This window comes from Engystomops pustulosus, chromosome 2 (genome assembly GCF_040894005.1).
Source record: "Engystomops pustulosus chromosome 2, aEngPut4.maternal, whole genome shotgun sequence".
Taxonomy (NCBI): Eukaryota; Metazoa; Chordata; class Amphibia; order Anura; family Leptodactylidae; genus Engystomops; species Engystomops pustulosus.
Window position 1 is genome coordinate 232943162 of NC_092412.1, and position 27930 is coordinate 232971091.

At 39.7% G+C, this 27930-nt stretch overlaps 1 protein-coding gene across 2 annotated transcripts in view; it reads right to left on the reverse strand.

Annotated features, from left to right (window-relative positions):
- The window catches only part of EPHA3 (EPH receptor A3), a 285857-nt gene that overhangs the window by 6486 nt on the left and 251441 nt on the right, over window positions 1-27930 (reverse strand). For both annotated transcript variants that reach the window (XM_072138525.1, XM_072138524.1), the window contains exons 11-16: window positions 27646-27831; window positions 27042-27103; window positions 20092-20301; window positions 15684-15833; window positions 12378-12571; window positions 2285-2440 (exon numbers count right to left, since the gene is read on the reverse strand). In XM_072138525.1, coding sequence (XP_071994626.1) covers window positions 2285-2440; window positions 12378-12571; window positions 15684-15833; window positions 20092-20301; window positions 27042-27103; window positions 27646-27831 — 958 coding nt within the window. The remainder of the gene's footprint in view (window positions 1-2284; window positions 2441-12377; window positions 12572-15683; window positions 15834-20091; window positions 20302-27041; window positions 27104-27645; window positions 27832-27930) is intronic.

Below are 27930 nucleotides of genomic sequence, written 5' to 3' on the forward strand. Positions count from 1 at the left end.
CTCTAGTTGATCTTTCTGTGTTTATTAATCATAGCATCTGACACTACAGTAAGCCTTTCCCTTCATTCCTTATCCATGCCTCACTCCGTCAGCTATCAAACTGCTGAAAATCCTTTCTTCCCTAAGGCATTCTTCAGATCTTCTGCCTAATCCTGGACATAGAGTCTGCTCATTACATATTGATAACACCTTCATATAACCCTGATTAGTCATCACACTAATCACACCAGCCTCATCCATATAAGTGAAAGCGAATGGAAAACTGATTAAGTGAACATGATGGATAATATGTCCGAGGTGCTGAGAATTTTTATTCGAAAAGAGAGACTTGTGTAAGGGATCTTTACTTGTGTTCACTGTACTAGAAAAATAGAAGAAACTAAAGAAATCTACTAGAATAATACTAGGCATCATACCATCAAAAATTGTCCAGCCCTAATGTCTCATGAAGCGGGAGGATAGCCAATCTTTGGAGGTAGGTCAAATTTTTTTCTAATTGTAAGAACCCCATGCATAGAGACTGGATCTCCTCCCACTACATAATCTCTATATGTCTAAATAGGACATTGGGGACCAGACATGGCTGCCACCCATATGTTTATTCCCAAGGTTAGTTGCACATCACGACCCAATAACATGAGTGCGATATCTATCACTTTTAACTATTTCGCTGAAGGGTCGTAACATAGTATACTAGTTCTGCATTCTTGGCTCCTTTTCTGTCTTTTTAAGTTATGGCGGCCTTATCAGTATCTGTTGGCTACCCTTTGCCTCTAAAAGTTTCTGCTATGGTGGTCCTGTCAGTAACTTCTTAGTTTAATAATATTTATTTATATAGCAACATCAAATTCCGTCGCGCTTTCCAGATTCTGGGGAACATACAAATACAAAAAGACATTATAGAGTAACAACAGTCATATGAAACAACAGGAGTGAGGGCCCTGCTCACAAGAGCTTACAGTCTATGAGGATGAGGGGGGACACAAGAGCTTACAGTCTACGAGGATGAGGTGGAAGACACAAAAGCTTACAGTCTATGAGGATGAGGTGGTAGACACAAAAGCTTACAGTCTATGAGGTATACGAGCTTGTATAATGGCCCAGCCATTTTTATAATGGGATGGAATAAAAACTGAATAAATGAAAAATGCTGCTGCTTGAACCAGCCAGCATCTTATACAAAGTCCATAGTCACTTGGACTGCAGAGAAGCATTTTCCAGATAGCAGACAGTGGGAATATGTAGAAATGGTTGATAAAGAATTATAGTTGCATGCAGTTAACAAGTATGGTAGGGTATTCCAGAGAATTGGTGCAGCTCAGGAGAAGTCCTGGAGACGTGTGTGGGAAGCTCGAATTAAGGAAAAGAATAATCTAAGATCACTAGCAGATCGAAGGGCACTGATTAGACAATAGACTGAGATGAGAGAGGAGAGGTATGGGGTGCAGCATTATGAAGAGATTGTTGGTTACTCTTTGCCTAGTTCTTGTTTCTGTTTAGTCTATTGACAAGTTCTTGCCTATGCCTGTTTCTGTTTTGGAGGTGCTGTCAGTTGCCTGACTGGCTCTTATCTTGGACTAGAGACCTTTTAGATCACTGAGTCAGGAAGGGATACGTGGTTACAGAGCAGCAATGGTGTCCCATTAAAAATACAGGTCCTGGTGAGTGCCAATAGTGGTTGGCCTCCTTCTTCACCTAGATATCATCTGATGTGTCTGCGTAATCATACGCTGGTGAGTTTGATATATAAACACTGTTTTTATGTGCATGCTACGGCTTTACTCAGGGTAAAGGGATAGGAGTCATTTTGGTGGTCTTTTCTCACCTGCCCCCATGTGGATCAGGATAAGTCAAGGGACCAAAATCTAACTGTCATAAACTTTATGCACATAATTCCTATAATGAAGGATATTTCAATAATTTGTAAATAATTTTAGCAAATGTTGTCACACTCGGTTATCGCTCTTATTTCTATTTTTCTATAAATCACTTGTACAATCTGTGATGGAGCCATTTGCAGATGACCCCAACAAGTCAGCAACGTAACCCATTATTTTTTATTGCCTCCAATGGATTTTTGGTATATTTGGCAAAATGAACAGCAACTCAGACTAATTCTCTTTGTTCCACAGACATTTCAGGAAAACATGACCAAAAGCAGATGTGAACAGCACCAGTATGGTAAACCCCAGTCATTTTACTATTGTCTACAGAATGTAATAAAAAAACATCATGTGGAAAAGGAAATAATACTGAACTATAGAAATTTTTAATCAAAACTTACTCTAATGATATTTTTGCAATAGTTTCGCAGGAGCTGTAGCAAACACCTGACAGTATGTCCTTGCATTGTCCGCTCTGCATAGTGTCTAGCCAGTCTCCTGGGGCTCGGTACGTGGGATAGTCAACACTGTTTTGATCTAGAAGTAGATTTGAAGGCCTGTAAAAAAACAGAAGAGTATTATTGGATAAAAAAATATGTAATATCAGTTTATTCTTTATCTAACGATTCTTTATTTTATGTATTTTATATCCATTTTGTTTTTGTTTTTTAATATATGGATGGACCACATAACTTTATCCTCATCTTCTTTTAGAGGAAACTACCAGTAAGAATTACACAAAACAAACTACACATACTTACCTCTTCATCCCGACTCTGGGAGTGTTAACACGCCATGATCGCCTGGAATTCAAGCCGCGATTGACGCAGGAGGTATCAAAAATTAGCTGCCCGGTTGCACCGGACATCTTGTCCCCATACTCCGGTCTGCTTTTTATAGCTCTATTTTAGGTTATCCCAGCGTGTCAACATTTAAGAAGAACAGGATTGGGAAGAAGAGGACCTTAGGTGAGTATGTGTAGGCTTTTTGTATAATTCTTGCCGGTGGTTTTCCTTTAACGAGTACTGACACTGACCATTGCATGCAGAAATCCAGCTTTCTGACACACAATGTCCTTCAGTCAGAATCAGAGTTACCTACTGTAAGCCATCACACACTCTTCCATCTATGAAGTCCATAAAAAGGATATCCGGAAACTGGCTTTCCTACTACTTAGTGATAACCTGGTCAACAACAATAGGTGCCTTAATTGAGAAATATGCTAGGAAACTATGTACAATATTCTTAGCCTCTCCTGTTCTATAACATGCTGCCTGCAGATAGGACACTATGTACAATCTGCTCAGCTCCTCCGGTTTTATAACATGCTACCTGCAGATAGGACACTATGTACAATCTACTCAGCTCCTCCTGTTCTATAACATGCAACCTGCATATAGGACACTATGTACATTCTACTCAGCTCCTCCTGTTCTATAACATGCTGCCTGCAGATAGGACACTACATACAATCTGCTCAGCTCCTCCTGCTCTATAACATGCTACCTGCAGATAGGAAACTGTGTACAATATACTTAGCTTCTGTTTTTAACATGCTACCTTCAGATAGGACACTATGTACAATCTATTCAGCTCCTTCTGTTTTATACCATGCTACCTGCAGATAGGACACTATGTACAATCTACTCAGCTCCTCCTGCTCTATAATATGCTGCCTGCAGATAGGACACTATGTACAATCTACTCAGCTCCTCTTGCTCTATAACATGCTGCCTGCAGATAGGACACTATGTACAATCTACTCAGCTCCTCCTGCTCTATAACATACTGCCTACAGATGTATAACCATGTACAACCTGCTGTGCTCCTTTTGTTTTATAATAGTGCCTGCAGACCAGACTATATATGTTTAGGTTGAAAAGTTCCCTTTAAAAGGGATCCATGGAGGTTTTAGAAATCTACACAGAATAAACCATATTTTGTTCGTTGTATAACATTATTGAATGTGAAAAGAAATGAAAAAAATTATAAATGTCCACATGGGATATCGACACAATCAATAATGTGAAAGCCCAACTAGGATTTCCCATTCTCTTTAGCTTTGAGGACACCTGGCTGTTTAATAAGTATTGTCTACCCGGGACTCTTTTATGTGTCGAACGACATTTAGGTAAATTATTTTAGAATTTATCACATTGTTGCAATTTTTTAGTCATTGAAATTTCCGAGTGCATGTTACAATGTACTTTTATAATACAATTTTGACTGGATCTGGATTAATAGATCCTCCGCTTGGTGAAGGCGGCAGACATAATACTCACTGTTTTCCAACATTCTACAAAAGAAGGAATGGGCTAACCCTTGTACATAAAAAAATAAAATAGATATTTTCCCCCTGGCAAAGTTTGAGCTAGTTTTATGTGCTGGTAATATAACACCAAATAGCTACTGCTGTTAGCTAAAATAAGTGTATCACCTTTGGACTCATATATTTTGCTGGCAATACGTCTGTGATTCCCAAGACATTTTTGAAGTATTTATGAAGTGTTGCAGTAGGAAGGAATGTAAGGTTCTCCCTCCGTTTTACTTCTTTTTTTTTTCTTTCGTTGTGCAGTGTTACTGATCTTTGATTAACTTTATCTGAAGAATAATTCTTTAAAATAAAAGAATTTGTCCTTCTGAATTGAAGAGAAACAGATTCCTCAGATTAGGGATTTAAGTAGTCAAAGTTAGTCTTAACGTTCATGACTTGGATCAAAGAAGCAATGAAACAGAAAGAGGAACTTCATTTAAATGTACATAACCTCCGAATCACCAGTGATGTGAAGTATTATTTTACTCTTTCCAATGTTCCTTGGAGAATTTCGAGTAGAAATTTGTTACTTTCCTCCTTGGAGAGGACATCTGGACAGTTTATCAATAAGAAGGAATGTGCTTGTAGCAATGAAGAGTCTGTGATGTTTCCACATATGCATCGAGGGAATGTTGGTCTTCAAGATCATCTGCAGTCATCGGCATTTTTTTGGACCAAGTTCCCAGTTAGGGGTCTAAACTTGAAATTTATGGGCCGGGTGATGTTCACCATGAGCTCACACTTAACTAAACAAATTAGATGGGTTTCCATCCAGGCAGCTGTAAAGATGTCCCGTCGTGTTCCACCTGATTTTTTTACAGCTTTTCATAAATCAGTACCCACTAGGCCACAGACGGCAGTCATTAAAAAGACATCATGGAAATTACATATCTACTCAAAGGAAAAGAAAAAAAAAATGTCTCCACCCTTTTCCTCTATCATAATATGATATATAGGTGATGTGCGGCAAATATAAACGAAGTGTGGTAGAAATGAACAAACGTATTAGTCAGGACGGTGTATGTTGAGCCAGATCAAGGTCATGTGAGTCATTGGAAGAGTAATAGGATATAGATCAATAGTAAGAAGATTTACAGTCGTAGTGGTGGATTCTCAGACTCCAAGGAAATCTTTGTGTCTAAGGGCTATATCTGGGTGCAATAAACTACAGAATCTATCCTTAATGGGAATCAACCGTAGTGGTCATTGTGATGTCTTCCTGACATGGTCACATTATTACATTATTTGCTTCCTGGGACTATATTATAGATAATCTGATCATCTTCACAATATGATATAGTCTCACGAGAACATCAAATAGTTGCCTTCTACTAGGGTGAATAGTAGGGTCTTACTACTAGAAGATCAGGAGCAGCCATCATTTACAGAGATGGTCCATGGATACCAAGGAAATTATCTGTTCTATGTAGGGAAAATGATCAGTCAATAATATTTGTAATAATAATAATAATAATAATAGTTCTTTATCTATATAGCGCACACAGATCATGCAGCGCTGCACAAAGATTGTCAAATCAGTCCCTGTCCCCATGGGGCTACAATCTAATCAACCTACCAGTATGTTTTAGAGTGTGGGAGGAAACCAGAGGACCCAGAGGAAACCCATATTTGTGTTACAAATAGTGGGTTGTGGACCAACTGTGCCAACTAAATAGTTTGCCTCTGAGCTAACAGACAAGAGCATTGTCTCAGTGACTTCTTCATGGGGTTGTCCACTTCAAGAACATTCCAATAACTAACATTGTTTGTGTAATGAAAAGTTGTACAATTTTCCAATATACTTTCTTTATCAGTTTTTCACGGTTTTCTAGATGTCATGCAATAGAAAGCTTTATTGTTTACTTCCAGTAGGTAAACACCAGTCCATGGTCATGTGACGTCACACTGCTGGACAGCTCATTAGCATTGTTTAGCATTAGCATAAACACTTCTTTGTTTATACTGTGTGTTATAACAAGGCATGTGTGACCTGTGTGACATCACCTGACCATGTTTATCTACAGGAAGTCAACAATGGAACTTCCTGTTGCATAACAGCAAGAAGTCAGCAAGCAGAGATTTAGAAAATCGTGCACAAGTAATACAGAAAGTATATAGGAAAATTTTTATAACTTTCCATAATACAAACAATATCAAACTCAAACTTTAACTTCTGTACGAAGATCTGGACTTTTCTGCAACAATGTCACTAGATTGCTACCTTTCATAGAAGTCCCATTGTAGAAGACAGGTTACCCAGTCAGGAACAATCATAGTCAATGCAATAGTCCAGATATCAAGGTGTACAGACCATGTTATGGCCCACAGACAATAAATCATGATGTGATAGTTACTATTCATGTCACTTTAGTGGTTGCATGGGAACTGGGAATGTGACATCATGTCTGGTTTGGACAGGTCTGGGGCTAAATCCGGAGTGATAAAACCAAAGAACCTTTAGACGGCTAATTATCTTTCCTTTGTTTGACAAGGTTCCCTGCTGTATCGTGAATTTTGAAAAAGAAAGTTATGCAACTCTACTTTGAGGTCCCTACTAAACAGAAAGGGTATTTCGAGGGCGCTGTTTACTGAGACTGGCATCAAAGAAGATGTGTATTATGAGTGACCAGGTCCCCTGGATGTTAAATTATGGGCCTCATATTGACTAAGCCATGAAACACTAAACTTGGCTAAAAAATGGTAATGTATTTGTGGAAGACTTATTACTTTTGTGTTGTGCAGGTCCATCTCTTTGAGTAGTGTAGACAGCTGTGGGCTTCCTGTGATGTATGACAGATAGGCTTAAAAAACTGATTTTCTTTGGATGAAAAAAAGGAATAAACATTTTTAAAAACAATAATAATAAAATGTAATTGGGTTCAATAAGAAGATATTTAAACATTTCCTTAAGGCTATAAGTTCTAAATAAAGCCTAATTTAAGACCATTTTATAACACATGACATGTGAGTGAAATAAAAAATATGCCCAATATATCAAAGACGACTTGGAAATCCATTGCAGATGTTGGCAGCTGTGGGGGGTGGGGAGGTCCCATTTATCATTCAGTCACTTGAGCACTTTAGCGCTGACAATGATAATAAATAACTTGCTTTATGAACTAAGCACAGTGTATAGGAATAGGCTAAACATGTATATAGATTAAAAACAGTTGTCCACCTCTAAATCTGCATCCATGACTCTCCCGCTGTTGTGAAACTACAAACTACAACTCTCAGTATGTCCGCATAGGTAGTTAATGATATAAGTATTGACATAAGTATTAATAGTAATGCAGCCAAACAATCCTTTAAACAATCCAATCATCACCATGCCAGACCATGCCGGACGATCAAGGAAGTACAATACTTAAAGAGGTTTTCCTACAAATACAAGTATCCACAGGATAGAACCTAACTTGCTGATCGGTGGGGGTCTAGGTGATGAGGGGTTCAATGGGTTCCCATGTACCTCCGTCGGACCTCTCATCACTCCATGAGTAATGGAGCAGACAGCCGTGCACGACAATTCTGCTCCATTAATCTCTATGGAGCTGACGGAGATCCCCGGCCACAGTGATACAGATGAGAGTCTGTATCAATCAGACTTAAGCCAATTGCCCTTAAGCAAGCTTGATGCAACCAAAATTTGGTTTGCCAAATCGAACTATGAATCACTGATCTAAACTCAGCATGTCCACTTAGTTCAGTGAATCTAGGTTTGGACTGCTAAATCCTTGGGACATGTGAATCCTCTGATCACCTCTGATTTCTTAGTGGCAAAAAGGTCCATAATTTAGGAGGATGTTCTATAAAGCTTAACAATCCCACCACTGTTAGATCCAACAGTGAAGTAACCCAACAGAAAGCTTTTTAAGTTATCTGCAATGCCTCTGCAGTGGAAATGGAACTTTATACATTCCACATTACTGACTAATAGTTGAGGTTCCTCAAGAGGGACCCATTTTGTTTTAGGAAATTGGTTATTGGGATATAGGACAAAACCTTTAGGGTACAGCCTTTTTTTAAAATTAAAAAAAGTAAACTATTATACCGAGGGCATCTCCAGCACCAAAAGTAGCTGTCCATTCTCTGGTGCTCCTGGACCAGAAGTAACAACATCCAAATAATTGCTCATGTGACAGCTGAGCCAATCCCTGGCCTCAGACATGACCACAGAAGCTAGGGATTGACTTGGCCAATACATACATGTCTGCGACATCATCAACCTGAAGCAGCAGAGAATAAGTAGCTAAATGAACTTAGGTGCCCTCCAGAAAGATGAGAATGTTTTCCTATTTAAACAAACACCTCATTGGGCTTTCCCGATTGTGGCAAACTTAGAGAAAAATTAACCCGATTACCCCATGAAAGCTAAAGTTTCTATGAGTCACTTTCTTTATCCTTATTTTCAACTCAGATGTACAGGCAGTCCCCGGGTTACTTACAAGACAGGTTCTTTAGGTTTGTTCTTAAGTAGAATTTGTATGTAAGTCAAAACTGTGTATTTTATAATTGTAGATCCAGACAAAATTATTTTTGTCTCTGTGACAATTGAATTTTAAAACTTTTGGGTTGTCATAAGAACCAGAATTAACAATGCAGCTTAATTGCAGACACCATTAATAACTGTTATACTTGTTTGTTGTAGCCTAAGGCTAAAGTACAGTAATTTACCAACATCCAGAGATCTGTTTGTAACTAGGGGTCGTCTGTAAGTCAGGGGTTCTTAAGTCGGTGACCGCCTGTACTGTAGATGGAATTGAGTGTTTAGAAAACTAAAAGAGACTCCGGAGCATAGACATTCACTTCTTCTTCGTTGTGCCAGCACTGGGAATTTACTCCTATAATTGGTCTGCTAATGGAAATAGTCTTGTCGGTATTTAATGACTTGACACATGAAAATCATTTCATCATATAATGTGTAGACAGTTAAATCAGGTCTGGCATTCCTACAACCCACTACATTCTCAACCATGGGAAACCTCCAAAGTGAATAAATGGTCGAATTTAGATTTTCTCAATATCATTTGGTTAAAAGGGACATTTTTATCATTAATTGCCCATTATGTTTATTTTTCTCAAATTCTGGAAAGCATGAAGCAATTTAGAGTGAAATTATCTGAGACATAGAAATGCTTTCTGCCAAAGATGGTTGAGGGCGTTGAGTGAGCTTGGCTTCTTATGGTATTGTGTCATATGTATTACTATTGACAGAAGAAAACAGAGAAATGACTGGATCCAATATTGGAGCTTACAAATGTAAATATCCCGTCTGCCCGACAAACCTCATTAATTGTCTCTAAGAAAGTTTGAGAAAAGTAGCCTTGGGACATGTGAATCATAAACTACACTTGCCTAGCAGGATGATGCTGTGACTCGGTACTCTATAATAGCCCTATTAGGAATAACCAATGGATGATTTACAGAATGGCTTCTCATATGCCAAACGTCATCTATCAAGAGCTGCTCCATGGTCCCCTCATAGCAGGTGATAATCTGGAGTAATTCATTCTAGACATAGCTCAAGCACACTAAGCTGGAGCTGCAGAGGGAAGTATGCAACAGTGAGTGGGGTAGTACGTAATTCATAATGGCTACTAGAAGAAATGTTGGAATTAGTTTAAAAAATTAGCGGCAAGTTAAAAATGTTATTCTACATTCTACATAAAAATATTAAAAGTTTACCTGCCATAAAGTAAATAATTTTGTTCTCATAAGATTCAAATTAGCAATTTTTTGTGTTCTGTTCTTCCAAGGTTTTCTTTCAAGAAATATATGGTAAAAATCAACAGCTGGGTAAAACCAGGTCCAGATCACACCTGGTTTGGGTTCTCCTTTGCACTCTCCATTTTAGGTGAGCTCAGTGAACCAAAAACAGAAGTTGAACCGAGATCTTCTGTTTACCTTCCGCTCCCCGTAGACCTCAATGTGTGTTCTATTATACATAAAGTGCTATTTTTTATTACACCATCAATAACAGAGAGTGGAAACTAAAGGGAAAGTGTCACCATGTATGCCCATCCAAATCCACAAACAATACCTTGTCTAGCAGGTTGGAAGTACTGCTTCATTTCTCCATTAACAAATTTTATTTTAGCCCAAGATGCAGTCAAGGAGGTAGGGTAGCTCGACCAAGCAGTCAAGCAACTCTGCCTCCTGACGGCCATTTCCACTGCCCAACCCACCACCTCCATCTGACATCCCTCTCCAATGCATGTGCAGTGAGCCTGAGATCTCAGCTCCGACCCTGCATGTACATGGCTAGATCACAAGAACTTAGCGCATGCTCCATGCAACAGCAATCGGAGCTGAGATCTCAGAAATTCAGAGAGTCACAACAGATGGAGGAGGATGGATGGGCAGTGGAAATGGTCGGCAGGAGGCCCGGTTGCTTGACTACATGGTCGAGCTCCCACTCTTCCTTGACTGCAACTTGGGTAAGAATAAAGGTCATTTGTGAAGATATGAAGCAATGTTGCCCATCTATAAAAACATGTTCTGAGGACTTCCAACCTGCTGGAAAAAGGTACTGTTTGTGGATTTGGAGGGGTACACATAGGCATAAGTTCCGTTTAACCTAATGCCTGAAACACAAAACTGTGATGAGTCCTTGAATCACAGACCATGCTGTTTCCTCTTTCCTTCTTCCATGCTAAACAGCAATGACTAAATTGCAGAAGGGAAGACGAGAATCTGTACATGTTAAATCACTATGATGCACAAAGTCCTTGGCGGTCCATGAAACAGGACACGGCACAGTCTGTGATTCATAGAACAATGATGGGTATGTGGTTTAGTCTACATCCATAAATTGAGGGCCGGCACAGCAGTACAAAACTAAGTATTAAAGACAAAATGCATCAATTGGCAACCAATATATAACAAGAAAAAAGCGATGGACAATAAGGCAAAAAATAAGCTTTATTAAACAAACTCCATAAATACACACACTAAAAGATACAAAAGATCTAAAAACACTTAAAAGGTGTTGACGGAAGCACAACTGTCCCCCAAAGGGTCAGGGAACAAAGTCCCAGGCCCAGGGGCGAGCCACAACCGGACAACCACCCTCCCTAGATAGACCCCTCAGTCCTGCATGGATGAAACAACAAAATCTATTAGAAAATGCTGGTGTTAAAACTGTGTTCCCTCAGACAGATGGGTTTATATGAGGGGTAAAGAGACCTAAGAAGGTGCGAGGCAAAGCAGACGGGAGGGTGAGCCGGCTGTGGGAGAAGAATCCCACGCTTTACGTCACGTCCTCGTGACTTCCTCAGGACCCCTGAGGAACGCGTTGTTTCATCCATGCTGGACTGGGGGTCTATCTAGGGAGGGTGGTTGTCCGGTTGTGGCTCACCCCTGGGCCTGGGACTTTGTTCCTTGACCCTTTGCAGGACAGTTGTGCTTCTGTCAGCACCTTTTAAGTGTTTTTAGATCTTTTGTATCTCTTATTGTGTGTATTTATGGAGTTGGTTTAATAAAGCTTATTTTTTGCCTTATTCTTGCATCGCTTTTTTCTTGTTGTATATTGGGTATGTGGTTTAGTCCTCACATGGAGTATAACATCCAGGAGGGTGTAGTCACAGCCAGGCGCAGGGGCTATGGAGGGCCCATAAGGTGTCTCTTTATATGAGGAGACAAGTCATATCAATTATAATTGGGGGCCTTGTACAGATTTTGGATTGGGGTTTAGAGATTCAAGTTATGCCCCTGTAAATTTATAATAATAGGCTGTTACCTTAAAGAGAAATTAGTTTTAGTAATTGTATCCAGTTGTATCTGTATTAAGCATTAAATGGATTTTAAAATGCAAAGTAAGGCTTAGGGGACTTTACAAACAAAAAAAGAATGCTCAACTCCTCCGGTGCTCCCGTTCTCCTGCACCGCTGCTCATCATTGTCGGCTTTGTTTGATTACAGTGGCTGGCACTCCTGTCTTGACCACTGCCAATGGTACACATTGATACTTACACTGTAGCAGGCGTGGGGCAGTGTTGTTGGTAAAGACCTGCAGTGATGAGTGGTGCAGGTGCAAGGGAGGCAGCGATTATAAGTTTTTTTTGGTTTTTTTTAAAAGCCATCCCAAACCATTTTTTATACAGCCAAGATAACCCATTTAACCTACGACTTAAAATTTGGGGAAATAAAATTTGTTAGATACACTGCAAATCTGATTCTCACCTGGCGGCTGTATTGGCGATTACTTTCAGACTACTGGGATTACGGATCAGCTTGTCCAGGATGCTTACAATCTGCTCAAACTTTGGTCTGTTGTTCCGATCCTTCTGCCAGCAGTCCAGCATGAGCTGATACAAGGCAGCAGGGCATTCCATGGGAGGCGGCAGCCGATAGCCTTCATCTACCGCCTTAATTACCTGTTAATGGTAACGTAATTGTTAGAAGAGTTCATTTTAGAGGTCTCCATTAACACACTACGACATTGCTTTTTGTTCTATCACACTCAGTGTTATAATGTATTATGCCTTGAAAGTCATTTCTCTGAAAAAGTTACAACTTTTAAGGTGTGCCATTGAAATTTGTGTTTTTTTGACCATTTTGTCACCACTTTTTTTTAAAAAAATGAAAGGATCAAGGAGGGCCAGGGCAGGGACTAACCCAACAAAAATCTGATATATTTGAGTGGGACACCAGACTTATTAATAGGTCAGAACTACCGATGAGCGGTCCCAAACCACAATGTTCAGGTTTGTACCAAACATTGCTGTTTGGAGCCTGCAGAACACAGCCGCCATTTTTGTTGTTCCCTGTGATGCCAGGATCGCTGAAAACAATTACTGTCATCACTAGTCTGAACGTCTTGATAATTTGACTTGTCGGGAATCGACTGTGTCGATTATTAAGCCTAGTGCACAAATAAGCCATTTTTTCTACTGGTCTTATATAAGTCCAACTACACAACTTAGATAAAAAAAAACTCCATCATTTTGTGTCTGCTTCTCCTATGCAAGCTACTAAGTTTTCATGGTAACATGTTTAAAGCCCTGATGGCTCCTGGCATATTGGTGCCGTTAAAGGGATACCATAAGACACTTAGCTGTGCTGTAGCTATGAAATAAGTGATACTGTTCTTGGCCGATATGGATAGTAGGATACTTAGTAACTGAGTTTACCAATGCACATTGCACCATAAGAGCAAAGCACCAGGTGGGGTTGGGATCCTAACCCCCAGCAGAATAGGAACATCCAACTTTTTTAAAGATTCCAAACCTGGTCAAAGTTTTATTTAAAGGAAGATTCCAGTATTTGCAAAGGTTGCGCATAATTGGTTCGTAAAGGTTGACTTTCCCTTTAAATATATTTAAAAGAAAATAGAAATAAATAGTAGGGAGCTCTTTAAGAGGACATTATAGCTCCTTTAAATAGGTACGGTACATGCTGGCCAAATAACAATTTAATTAAAAGCTGGGTAAACAGTTTTCCGTCATGGCTGTAAACCCACAGACCACTTACGGTGGCCTTCAAGCGTAAAGGGTTCTCTTAGGGAAAAAAAAGGAAAGCATGAAATCATTGAATTACATAAGCAGATTTGGGATATATTCTTTGATGTCATGTATGATCACTTAATTAGTCACTGGCTGTTTATGTAGGACTATGATAATCTGGACATTTTTGGCAGAGGACCGAAAAGCTGAATTCCTTCTACGAACAAATAATCAAAAAGTGGGGAATGGTCTTTGTGATTATAAATCCCTAATTTTTCTAATTGTAAGGGGTGATGTAAGGGAAGAGGAATGTAACAGGGTCTCGCAGATGTTATTGTATTCGCAGTAGTTAATAGATCATAGGACGAGGAGCAGAATGAAGAACTAAGACTCAGATTCAAGGAACCTTCTTTAAGTAACATATTAGTTTACTGTACATGGAGATTCATGCACTGGGTATACAGTAACATTTAATCTGGCACCTGTTGATGTGCAAATCTTAATAAACTAGCACCAACAAAAAAACAACGGTTCCCATATTTGCAAAATTAGAATACCTTGAACTTTTTTTCCACTATATATATATTTTTTTAAAAAAAATCTAAAGAAGAGTGTATTTATACAATAATTCATGGATTTGTTACAAATCTGGAATTTTCCAGGTACAGAATCGAATCAGAAAATTTTCTGATTTCATTCAGTAGGATCCAATACTGTCATTCATCCTTAGGGAGCAGGAGAAACAGACGAGGGAAAATGAAAAGTTTTTAAAAAATGTACAAAACAAGAATGAAGCTTTTGAAGGGGTTGGCTCTTTAACTTATCTTTTTTGTAATGTGTGTGTAAGTGTTGGGGGGGGGGGGCAGGATATGAGGTAATTTCCCAATATACATCTAGTAATAGTTCTGTTTCGCTTTCTTGATATGTAAAGTCAAGCCTCCGTTCTTTTACCTCATCAGCCAGACATTCCTGACCACAAAATGGCCACAGATAGAGGGTCATGTTATCTCTATCTGACCATGAACAATTGCCCTGCCAGGACCTTAGTATAGTATTCGACAGTCATAAAGTTCTGGCAGGGTGATTGTACATGGACAGATAGAGATCCCATGACCCTCCATCAGTGGCCAACTTATGGTTTCATTTTCAGCAAAGCAAATTTACTCAACTATTTTTAAAAGTGTTACCATTGTGTTTTCTGTGCAGTGTGAATATACTCCAACTCTTCAATATATATATATATATATATATATATATACATATATATATATATATATATATATATATATATATATATCTTAAAATAAAGTAAGATTTTTCATATATTCGAGTGTCTCCTGCTTCTTTCTCTTTTTTCCCTAACAATATACATAATATTTAAAAACCCTAAACAACTATATTTCACCAACTTCTATCTCTTCTGTCATTACTGCATTTCTCTTGAGATTTCATTAATGTTCCGAATGTAAAAGAGGAAAAACTAAACCATCTGCCGCTCTCTACGCCATTCACACATTATATATCACCTGTCTGAACACAGCCTGGCACCATTCACTGATGGAAATGTAGATGAAAGACAAGATGCCATCACACTATGTGGTGTTCACTTAATATGACTTGAATAATATGGGATCCCGACTTTTTTTTAACAAAAATCATTTTAGAAAACTTCCATAGTATATATATGATGGTTGCTTGGTATTGTTCATCACCAAGGATCAGCTCTATGGGGCATATTTATCAGGGCCTCTGCGCCACATGTGAAGGGCCATCTGGGGGTGGGCCAGCGCGGGGCGTTACTGTCCCCGCGCCTGGGCACTTTTCTCATTTCATACCGTTTCACGTCACATTTCACGTTACTGTCCCCGCGCCTGGGCACTTTTCACATGTGGTAAGTTGCCGGCTGCAATTATTTCTACGCCCCGCCAGATACACCAAGAGGCTTCAGCCGAAAAGCAGTGGCAGGTCGCATGAGATCTGGCGTTTGATAAATATTCCCCTAAATCTCCATTCAATAAGGTAAATCTTGGGTTATCGCTCTTACATCTTGATTAGACATTTCCCAGTAGGGTCTCTCTCCATACGACATCACTTCCCATACTACTATGCCATAACTCCACGCGTCACTCGCTGATGTGAATTTCCGGTATGAAATGGCTTCAGGTGCTGTCCATCTGATCGGTATCTTCCCACCCTGTGGACAAAAAGGTAAATTTTGAGTAATTATAAAGCAAAGATTGTACGAATTATGTAATATATCGAATATATGACTGGATATAGCAACACAACATGGCAACATGAGAGTGACTTATGAAATATAGTTAATAGTCAATGTTAATATTACAATTCCGATAGGGCACCTACAACAGGTATGTGGGCACAAAATCAAAGTAAGACACATGGAAAGTTATTTTGAATACCTTTCAAATTCAGCGATTACTAAGACGAATGGTCAGAGATACCCAACTGTACCCCTTTGTGCTTGGTTGTCTCTGGTTTGTTTTTCTGAAGATATATGCTTACAAAAAGTCCGAAAAATTGCATCCTCAATTTACTGGGGCTCATTTACTAAGGGCTCCATGGCCGCACTTTCATTGGGTTTCCCAAGGATTTGCCCTGAATTGACCCTGGATATTGGCGCACGCGATCGGATTTTGGCGCAATTGTGCCGGCTTTCATGCGACAGAAATCGGGGGCGTGGCCGTCGGACAACCCGATGGATTCGGGAAAAAACACGGAATTTAAAAAACGAAATGTGTCGCAAGATCAAGCACTTACATGCAACAGGAAGAAGCATATATACATATACCACATAACTATTATTTTGGACTATGGGGAAGTTTTGTGGTCAAAAATAACATTGAAAATAATTAAAAAACTTAATTGAAGAGAAAAACTCAAGGACTGGAGTATACTTTCTCAAAAAGTTGTAATTTGTATATACTGTATATGCATAGGTTGTCCCTCAGCCTGTATTGTACGCTATATAGATAACCTCATGGCAGCTAAAATAACATTTTACTAATAACGACCTTTGTGATTCCAATGACTAAGAGCTTGGAATAACATGACAGCCTTCTGATGACAGATGGAAATATTACATAATGATAAATCACCCTGCACCCAAGTGATACCACCAATATGACGCACATCAGCAGGCGCCTGGTGTTCAAGGGATACGTAACATCTTGTTACAATGCTCAGCCATGTTCTTCTATCAGTAAAGGGATTACCGTGGATGACAGCTATGTAACCCTCTATACTAATTACACAGGATATGCGCTTTGTAACCTCGATCTGTGTGTTCTCTTGTAGGGTGACCTTTTATATCGACATCATCTGTTCTAGGCCAATTTGGGAAATGCACTTTAGTAGGGAAATCGATCCAAGTAAGTTATTATTAGATGTTTCTTAATCATGGATCCAAAATCGGACTTGGTGATGTAACTGTTCATGGCTAATAGGAATGTTTCTTCTTATGCTTATATCTGCTTGTGGGGACACTTGGTGAATTCAATATGGCTGCCCCTGTAACTTCCCTAGGGTTTTCCTAGACATCTGATTGAAACAAAATCATAGTTATGCAGGAATGCATGCTCTATTCACTCTCTACACATTGCATGGTTTACGACTGGTTAGGTCTGGTAAAGCAGTTAGAGAATACTCCAGTTGGTACACTTTTAAGATGCTTTTTAGAGCTCAGAGAGTCAATTTGTTGATTTGCAGATTCGTTACGAATCCAACAATTTTCAAGGAACTAAATCTGGATTTTTCTGATTCACTTCGAACCGCTCTGTAACTTGCAATTATAAATATATAAAAACAATGGGGGGGATTTTTCATACCCTTGGGCGTGGTGTGCCAACACATGATGGGAACCCCCCTCCCCCCTGGATGCGACAGATATAGCTAGAAGCTCTGGCCACTTGATATCTCATAGATTGTAAACTCATGTGAGCAGAGCAATTAATCCTATATGACAATGTTTTCCCTCTGTAAAGTCTTATTTTGTCTCTATTAGTGCCTCATGATCTGTACAGCACTGTGGAATATGCTGGCGCTGTATAAATAAAGATTTTTCTATTATTATATCCTATGGCCCGCATGTGGCGGGTCATTTCTACGGCATGTTCTGGTTAGCGTAAAATTGTGCAGGCCTGAAGTGTGTGTGTTGGGGGGGGGGGGGGGGCATTGGTCCACATCCTTACACACTGCTCCACACCCACTTGGAATAAAGGTGGCATAATGAGGGAAATGTTTAACATTTCTGGCTTTGGGAAATTTCAAGACCAGAAAACTGGTGCACAATTTAAGGTACATACCCTTAGTAATTATATGTGAATGTGCCATAAAGCAGAGAAGACTACAATGGAACAGTATAGGCCCATGTCTATGGATATAGTATTGTGGACAGTAATGAGTAGACCCACTCAAAATTCGAGTCCACCAGTGATACCTGTGATTATGGGTGTTAACTGTTTAAATGCCGCCGCCTACTTTGCTATAATATACTATAAATTACTCCATGCATGCCACTATTTTGGGGAGGATTGTTGCTCCTGATGACGTCATCGGGGAACAACGACTATCTCCAAATTGCCGGTGCCCCAGTGCTGCTGGTATGCTAGTGCTGGTGGGTGGGGTTTAGCTATTTAAATTAGGCATCTAATGAACTTCAGGGTCAAGTCCGGGGCGACCTGAACCCCTAAAGTTCGGGTACCCTCATCACTAATCGTGGATCCTCAATGTATGAGAGTGTGTAATACCGGTCTCTTATATAATATAGTATGTATATTGGAATAACGCTTAGCACTATGCAGCTGGCTGATGTAGAATATTACTCCTATATTAGAACAGAAATGAAATAGCAAATACAGAAAATATAATGCAAAGTTTTTTCCCCTAATTTTATGTGATTTTTCCAGCAGGCCTCTTAAGCCCAGTTAGTGTTATTGAGGCCTGTGTATAATACGAGTGAGAACAAAACGTGGACACCTGGTTCTCATGTTTATTTTCCAGACCCCGGATCTGGAACATAACACCTGGACCTGTCTTGTGTGTGTATTATTCCCTTGCCATATTTTACGTATTGATTTTAACTTGGATCACATCAATGGAATTTGTTTGTGTGTTTTTCTAGCACAAGAATGAAAGTGTTTGGTTGGCGCAGAGACTTTCCAGCAATAAATTCAGCGCAGGACAGATTTGCTAGCAAATGTAGACCACAATGGGCAGGTTATGAAAGCTTTTATAGAATATCTTGGTACAGCAAGTACCGCACGCCAGATCAACGCCACTAATCCGCTTCTGCACATGTGCTTTTAAAATTCATACGAGGGTCCTCGTGTTTCTCGATGGTCCTTGGCCAAATACCCCCTAATAAGGTGAAAGTACCCCCAAGGTATGATCATGCACTAAGTTGACAATTTATAGCACAGCATAAGCATGGTGGAGAATGAATGGTGTTACCCCCAGGCTACACATATAGCAGGGTGAGATGTAAAGACGTCCTTGTGCACAACATAAAATGGCACCGCCTCTCTCATTACAACACATAAGAAAGCAAAGGGTCAATCTTTAAAAAAATATATTACTGAATTATTATTTTTAAAATACTTTTAACTTCTTTGATCTAGCTCTAGATAATTTATAAACCATTGATTATTTAGGCAAATTTTTTGGAGAATTTTTCAGTTAAAGGGGTTGTTTTAGAGATATGCACAGATTGGAGGTAACTGCAAAGTAAGGAATTTAGTTGTGCCCCCCATTATGGTGTACAGGGGTGGATCAAGACTTCTATGGGCCTGAAACTGCATGAAAATTGTGGGGCGCCTGAAAGTCTGTGGTACCAAAACCAAACTCTTTGGGAAAGGAGAGGGGTCACTTCAGTCCACATTCAGGTCTTCAGTGTAAGGACCTTTGGAAGACCTCCAAATGTCCTGGAAGGGCTCCTGCCAATTTTCTGTTAATTGTCCGGGGTTAAAGTGGGCATCCTTCTCTCAATACTATTGTCCCAATGCTCCCCTTTTTCCCATTTCCCCCAATTTACAGGCACAATGGTCTCAAATAATGGGTTGAGAAATTTTCTCAGCTAACAAAGTTTTCAGCCTTGATTGTTTGTGTAAAATTGAACATTTCCAATCCTTCTGTCCATTAAACTTATCTAATAGGGTAAAGTTCGGACAACCTTTATACATATCAAATGATTGCTAATATTGGTGAGCTCAGTCTACATAAAAGGGCTTTTGGAGCAAGTGTGCCATGAGTAACCGATGCTACTTCCATCTCTACAATGCATGGAGCATTCCAAGGATGCTTTCATAAGATATATTGGCATGATATACATAGAAATAGTGATAGAATGTGGCTAGTGTTAAACACCTATTTGGCTGGATGCATAAAAGATTTATCACAGAATACAGAGGAAATTGAACATGTAATATTCTTCTCACCCTTGTTGTGTAGGCCGCCTCCGGATCATCCTCCAGGACGCGAGACAACCCAAAGTCAGAGACTTTACACATCAGGTTGACGTTTATGAGAATATTCCTTGCCGCCAAGTCACGGTGGACATAACCCATGTCCGAGAGATATTTCATGCCAGATGCAATACCGCGCAGCATACCCACCAGCTGGATGACTGTAAATTGAGCATCATGTTTCTGGAAGGAATTTCAAGCACACAATTGAGATGCTAATTGGCCATTAAATTATGGTGAAGAGCTGGATATATATTATCAATTACATTCCTGTTTGTAATTATCACATATCTGGCAAATTTACTTGGATAATTGTATTCATTTCACTGATATCAAGACATTTATTGTTCTAATACAGTGCATTAGCGGGAGGCTGCACGCTCTATGGGTCTTGGCAATTCTTAAAAATCCACATCCATAGAGCAACAATGCTACCTGCAAGTACATTAATTAGGGATAAATGCGACCTATTGAATACTTTACATACAGGGCCGGCGCTATGGGTAGGCAAAGGTGGCAATTGCCCAGGGCCCCCTGAAAGGAGAGAATCTCTTCTTTCAAATGAATCTTGAATTTTGTCTCCAGGTGCCCTGGATCCAGAGATATTCAGGTTTAAAGTGAGAATATCAGGTGCCATTTTTATATATAAAAATCACTCCCGACGGCAGTTTAACAGTTAATATCTCCGTTTTCCTAACACTTAGAAACACTAATTTAGATTCATATAAAAGAGGAGACTCTCTTCTATCATAGGAAAAAAGAAGTGAGGTTCTATGTGTCACAGAACCAGAGATACAGCCCCCTGAAGTGTCCCCCCCTCCAGATCCTTAGCCATCAGGCTGCAGGGAGAATGTACTGCACACAGGAGCTGCTGCACCTCACAGATAATGGAAATATTCACTTTATATGTTACTACATTGTGAGAAGGAATAATATCAACTAATATTCATGTTATTAACCCTTCTCCATCCAGAACTATCTGAGAACACACTTTCTCTCCTATTGCCTTTTATTTCGTGATATATGTAACACCAAAAACACACACATGTTCTGGGATAAAGTTTTTATTTCCCCCCATCCCCCATTACTTACCCCCATGTTATAAGGTTCTCCTCTCATTCCTATGAAGCGCGGAGGGCTCTGTTATTGTGCAGATAATACAATGGTCACATCTATAAGTGACTTGTATTGTGTCATTAGCTTGGGTTATGGATATATAGTTATTATTCCCCCATCCCCCATTACTTACCCCCATGTTATAAGGTTCTCCCTCTCATTCCTATGAAGCGGGGAGGGTCCTGTTATTGTGCAGATAATACAATGGTCACATCTATAAGTGACTTGTATTATGTTATTAGCTTGGGTTATGGATATATAGTTATTATTCCCCCCCATCCTCCATTACTTACCCCCATGTTATAAGGTTCTCCTCTCATTCCTATGAAGCGCGGAGGGCTATGTTATTGTGCAGATAATACAATGGTCACATCTATAAGTGACTTGTATTATGTCATTAGCTTGGGTTATGGATATATAGTTATTATTCCCCCCATCCCCCATTACTTACCCCCATGTTATAAGGTTCTCCCTCTCATTCCTATGAAGCGCGGAGGGATCTGTTATTGTGCAGATAATACAATGGTCACATCTATAAGTGACTTGTATTATGTCATTAGCTTGGGTTATGGATATATAGTTATTATTCCCCCCATCCCCCATTACTTACCCCCATGTTATAAGGTTCTCCTCTCATTCCTATGAAGCGCGGAGGGTCCTGTTATTGTGCAGATAATACAATGGTCACATCTATAAGTGACTTGTATTATGTCATTAGCTTGGGCTATGGATATATAGTTATTATTCCCCCCAATCCCCATTACTTACCCCCATGTTATAAGGTTCTCCTCTCATTCCTATGAAGCGCGGAGTGCTCTGTTATTGTGCGGATAATACAATGGTCACATCTATAAGTGACTTGTATTATGTCATTAGCTCGGGTTATGGATATATAGTTATTATTCCCCCCATCCCCCATTACTTACCCCCATGTTATAAGGTTCTCCCTCTCATTCCTATGAAGCGCGGAGGGCTCTGTTATTGTGCAGATATTACAATGGTCACATCTATAAGTGACTTGTATTGTGTCATTAGCTTGGGTTATGGATATATAGTTATTATTCCCCCATCCCCCATTACTTACCCCCATGTTATAAGGTTCTCCTCTCATTCCTATGAAGCGCGGAGGGCTCTGTTATTGTGCAGATAATACAATGGTCACATCTATAAGTGACTTGTATTATGTCATTAGCTTGGGTTATGGATATATAGTTATTATTCCCCCCATCCTCCATTACTTACCCCCATGTTATAAGGTTCTCCCTCTCAGTCCTATGAAGCGCGGAGGGCTCTGTTATTGTGCGGCTGATACAATGGTCACATCTATAAGTGACTTGTATTATGTCAGTAGCTTGGGTTATGGATATATAGTTATTATTCCCCCCCATCCTCCATTACTTACCCCCATGTTATAAGGTTCTCCTCTCATTCCTATGAAGCGCGGAGGGCTCTGTTATTGTGCGGATAATACAATGGTCACATCTATAAGTGACTTGTATTATGTCATTAGCTCGGGTTATGGATATATAGTTATTATTCCCCCCATCCCCCATTACTTACCCCCATGTTATAAGGTTCTCCCTCTCATTCCTATGAAGCGCGGAGGGCTCTGTTATTGTGCAGATATTACAATGGTCACATCTATAAGTGACTTGTATTGTGTCATTAGCTTGGGTTATGGATATATAGTTATTATTCCCCCCCATCCTCCATTACTTACCCCCATGTTATAAGGTTCTCCTCTCATTCCTATGAAGTGCGGAGGGCTCTGTTATTATGCGGATAATACAATGGTCACATCTATAAGTGACTTGTATTGTGTCATTAGCTTGGGTTATGGATATATAGTTATTATTCCCCCATCCCCCATTACTTACCCCCATGTTATAAGGTTCTCCTCTCATTCCTATGAAGCGCGGAGGGCTCTGTTATTGTGCAGATAATACAATGGTCACATCTATAAGTGACTTGTATTATGTCATTAGCTTGGGTTATGGATATATAGTTATTATTCCCCCATCCCCCATTACTTACCCCCATGTTATAAGGTTCTCCTCTCATTCCTATGAAGCGCGGAGGGCTCTGTTATTGTGCGGATAATACAATGGTCACATCTATAAGTGACTTGTATTATGTCATTAGCTTGGGTTATGGATATATAGTTATTATTCCCCCCCCCCCATCCCCCATTACTTACCCCCATGTTATAAGGTTCCCCCTCTCATTCCTATGAAGTGCGGAGGGTTCTGTTATTGTGCAGATAATACAATGGTCACATCTATAAGTGACTTGTATTATGTCATTAGCTTGGGTTATGGATATATAGTTATTATTCCCCCCATCCTCCATTACTTACCCCCATGTTATAAGGTTCTCCTCTCATTCCTATGAAGCGCGGAGGGTCCTGTTATTGTGCGGATAATACAATGGTCACATCTATAAGTGACTTGTATTATGTCATTAGCTTGGGTTATGGATATATAGTTATTATTCCCCCCATCCCCCATTACTTACCCCCATGTTATAAGGTTCTCCCTCTCAGTCCTATGAAGCGCGGAGGGCTATGTTATTGTGCAGATAATACAATGGTCACATCTATAAGTGACTTGTATTATGTCATTAGCTTGGGTTATGGATATATAGTTATTATTCCCCCATCCTCCATTACTTACCCCCATGTTATAAGGGTCTCCTCTCATTCCTATGAAGCGCGGAGGGCTCTGTTATTGTGCGGATAATACAATGGTCACATCTATAAGTGACTTGTATTATGTCAGTAGCTTGGGTTATGGATATATAGTTATTATCCCCCCCATCCTCCATTACTTACCCCCATGTTATAAGGTTCTCCCTCTCATTCCTATGAAGCGCGGAGGGCTCTGTTATTGTGCAGATATTACAATGGTCACATCTATAAGTGACTTGTATTATGTCATTAGCTTGGGTTATGGATATATAGTTATTATCCCCCCCATCCTCCATTACTTACCCCCATGTTATAAGGTTCTCCCTCTCATTCCTATGAAGCGCGGAGGGCTCTGTTATTGTGCAGATAATACAATGGTCACATCTATAAGTGACTTGTATTATGTCATTAGCTTGGGTTATGGATATATAGTTATTATTCCCCCCATCCCCCATTACTTACCCCCATGTTATAAGGTTCTCCTCTCAGTCCTATGAAGCGCGGAGGGCTCTGTTATTGTGCGGCTGATACAATGGTCACATCTATAAGTGACTTGTATTATGTCATTAGCTTGGGTTATGGATATATAGTTATTATTCCCCCATCCCCCATTACTTACCCCCATGTTATAAGGTTCTCCCTCTCATTCCTATGAAGCGCGGAGGGCTCTGTTATTGTGCAGATAATACAATGGTCACATCTATAAGTGACTTGTATTATGTCATTAGCTTGGGTTATGGATATATAGTTATTATTCCCCCCAATCCCCATTACTTACCCCCATGTTATAAGGTTCTCCTCTCAGTCCTATGAAGCGCGGAGGGCTCTGTTATTGTGGGGATAATACAATGGTCACATCTATAAGTGACTTGTATTATGTCAGTAGCTTGGGTTATGGATATATAGTTATTATGGGTCACCATTGTGTAAGGAGCAGACAATGATGGATCTGGGTGACGCTCACGTAGTTTGGTGTCCCCTGTGGGTGTGACGTTCCCTTTCCTGCATATTTTGGTGACTATACACATCTGGGGTCTGTATCATCTCCTCACATCTCACTGGTTTAGGAAAGTATTTTCTTTATATAAGGATCTGGATTTGTACAGATTTTAGAGGAAATTTTGAATGTTAATTGCCAGATGCATCGCCTGGATGTCTGCTTCCTATTCTATAGGTTTTATGGCGCATTTAGTTTTTATTCTGTTTTATTTCTATATTTTGCAGGTTGTGACTGTCTTACAATTTGTAGCTGACACGCAGATATCTAGTTATTACAGTGTTACTGATATTATGTGGATTTATTTATGTGAACATATCAATGTGGGACATTTGTGACCTCTACACGTGTCCGTCTATTACATTTAGGATGTGAAGGGAAATATTTTCTGCTTGGAGCACATTTTTTGCCATCAAAGTCAAATTATAAGTATTTTTTATAAAATGTTTCAGTTTGAATCAAAATTGCATGAAGGCGCCGCTGTCTATAAACTCTTTAATGCAATTTTGAAAATGGGGCAAATGTCTGCTTTCAGAAAATATCGGTCCCTGTCCCCAATGGGCCTCACAGTCTAATCCACCTACCAGTAATTTTTTTGGAGTGTGGGAGGAAACCGGAGGAACCGGAGAAAGCCCATGCAGACACAGAGAGAACATACAAACTCTTTGCAGATGTTGACCAGCGCTGCAAGGCTGTAGTACTAACCACTGAACCACCGTGCTGTCCATCATTCTCCCCATCTTCTATCTCCTATAAAATTCTCCAAAATTACAGTTTATTTTACCATAATAAAGGAGCCTCTTGCTGACTGTGACTGGTCATAAAATAGTTTTATTTTGGGCCCCACTTTTAGTTTTGCCCAGGGCCCCACTTTGTCTAGAACCGGCCCTGTTTACATATAGAAATAATTTATACATCCAAATGAGTTGGGAGGTGCATGTATAAAACACAATTATTCACAATATTCCCTTCATTTTCAGTGTTTTTTTCCGAATTTGCTATTTATTATCTATACAAGCAAAAGTCATGAGTCTTCACCTATACCCCTGGCTACTGATATATTTTAAAAAATTGCCAAATGATTAGTTCCATTGCCCATTGTATATCAAGCAGGGAGCTTAATTTTATTGGCTCTGACAGCTGAGCCTCAGGGGTGCCAAATTTCACACCCCCAACTATTAACTACCGGTTACTTATCCTAGTAATATAAGGAGCCAGAAAGCAAAAAGTTAATAGTCTGGAACATAACAAAAAAGTAATTCAATATATCCATGTATAGTGATGAGTGGGGGTTCGGGTATGTCTGGTGCGACCCGGACATATTGCCAGATTTGCGGTGGAACAGTCAACTAGGCAAATTGACGCCCTTGGCCAACTAGCCTTGGCTATGGTTGGTCTGAGATGTCACCCTGGCAAATCATAGCCATGGCCAGTTGGGTAGAACACCAATCTGCCTGGTTGGCTGTTTGGCCGCCAATTCGGCAATATGTATGAGTCTCACAGGACACACCCAGACCTTGCGTCCGATCTTAGAGTTTGGGTCCACACAGCTCCATCCATTATGTTTGGCTATGTTCACAAAACATTTCCCAATCTATCTATAGTCTACATTCATGTTCCAGTATGTAAGCTTCTCTGTAAGAACAGGAAAGCTCAGAAAAAGTCCTGACACTGCTGTGCTTCTAGCTCTCTGCATTGAACAGTTCCTCATGTCCTCTCCGACTGCTGTAGGCTCAGATTGGGGAAGGACTGTGCAGCAGTGTAATGTGGTATAGGACAGCTAAGGGAGAATTGTGTCCCCCCAGTCTCAATCCCAAAATGATTTAGAATGAAAAAACAAATTCAATAAATAGAATTTAGCTAATTTTAAGATCAACCCGACTGTTGGACTTATAATCATATCATATTACACAGAACACAGCCTACACATCTACAGTATAGTAACACATAGAGTAATGACAATCCTGGCATTGGGCACTGGAGTAGGGGGATACATAATGGTGCCAATGGGCATCCTGTCGTGTCATGAGTATACCATTGCTAGAATAAAGCAATAGGTAGAAAAGACCATACAAATATGCAAAATACAGACAATGTATAATGAATATGAATATATCTACTTACCCGGAGGAAGCTGTCCAGAGAGCCATTCTCCATGTATTCAGTCACAATCATAACCGGCTTACCTAGAAAGATTTACATATATATTATTCTACACACATTTACCACCACATTATAATAAATAACAATACTATAAATACATAGATACTAAGAAATGCAATTGTTTTTAAAGGGAATGTCTCAGCATGCATGCCTATGCATTCCCTTGGCTCTCTGCACTGAGCTACTGCACAAGCCCCCCCGCTATAATATAAACCTGTACAGTTTTAAAGCTTTAACTCAGAATAGAGGGGAGGGCGGTGAAGTTCAGTTTTTGATCTAACAGCTTTACACAGTCCTGCTGCTACTAAGAACATAACTGTCCTAGATCATGATTATGTAGATAAAATCTGTGTCTGTATGGGCTCGGTACACCACCTTTTGCTCAATTTATAGAAGCCTTTGGAGCATTCTCAAATAACCCTGAGCAAGAGGTGTTGGAAAGTGACTGTAGACAACAGAGGGGACACTTACCTCCAAGTTCTGAGTGAATACCCTACATGCAAATCATCTCCAAGTACATTAGGCCATTATTGTGTAATAGTTGTCACCCCCTATCAGGACTTACTTTTTGTGACTACTCCTTCCAGCCGTATGATATTAGGATGCTCGAACTGTCCCATGATACTGGCTTCACTCAAGAAATCCCTCCTCTGCTTTTCTGTGTATCCAACTTTTAAGGTTTTTATGGCCACACTGATTTCTTTCTTAGATGGAAGCTTCAGCCGGCCGCTGCACACTTCTCCGAATTCTCCTGCCGCAAAATAGACAAAAAGTCGTCAACTTCGCTGTCATCTTTATTGAATTAAAAAATTCTATTTTTACTCAATATTTTTGAAAGCATGAAAAGATT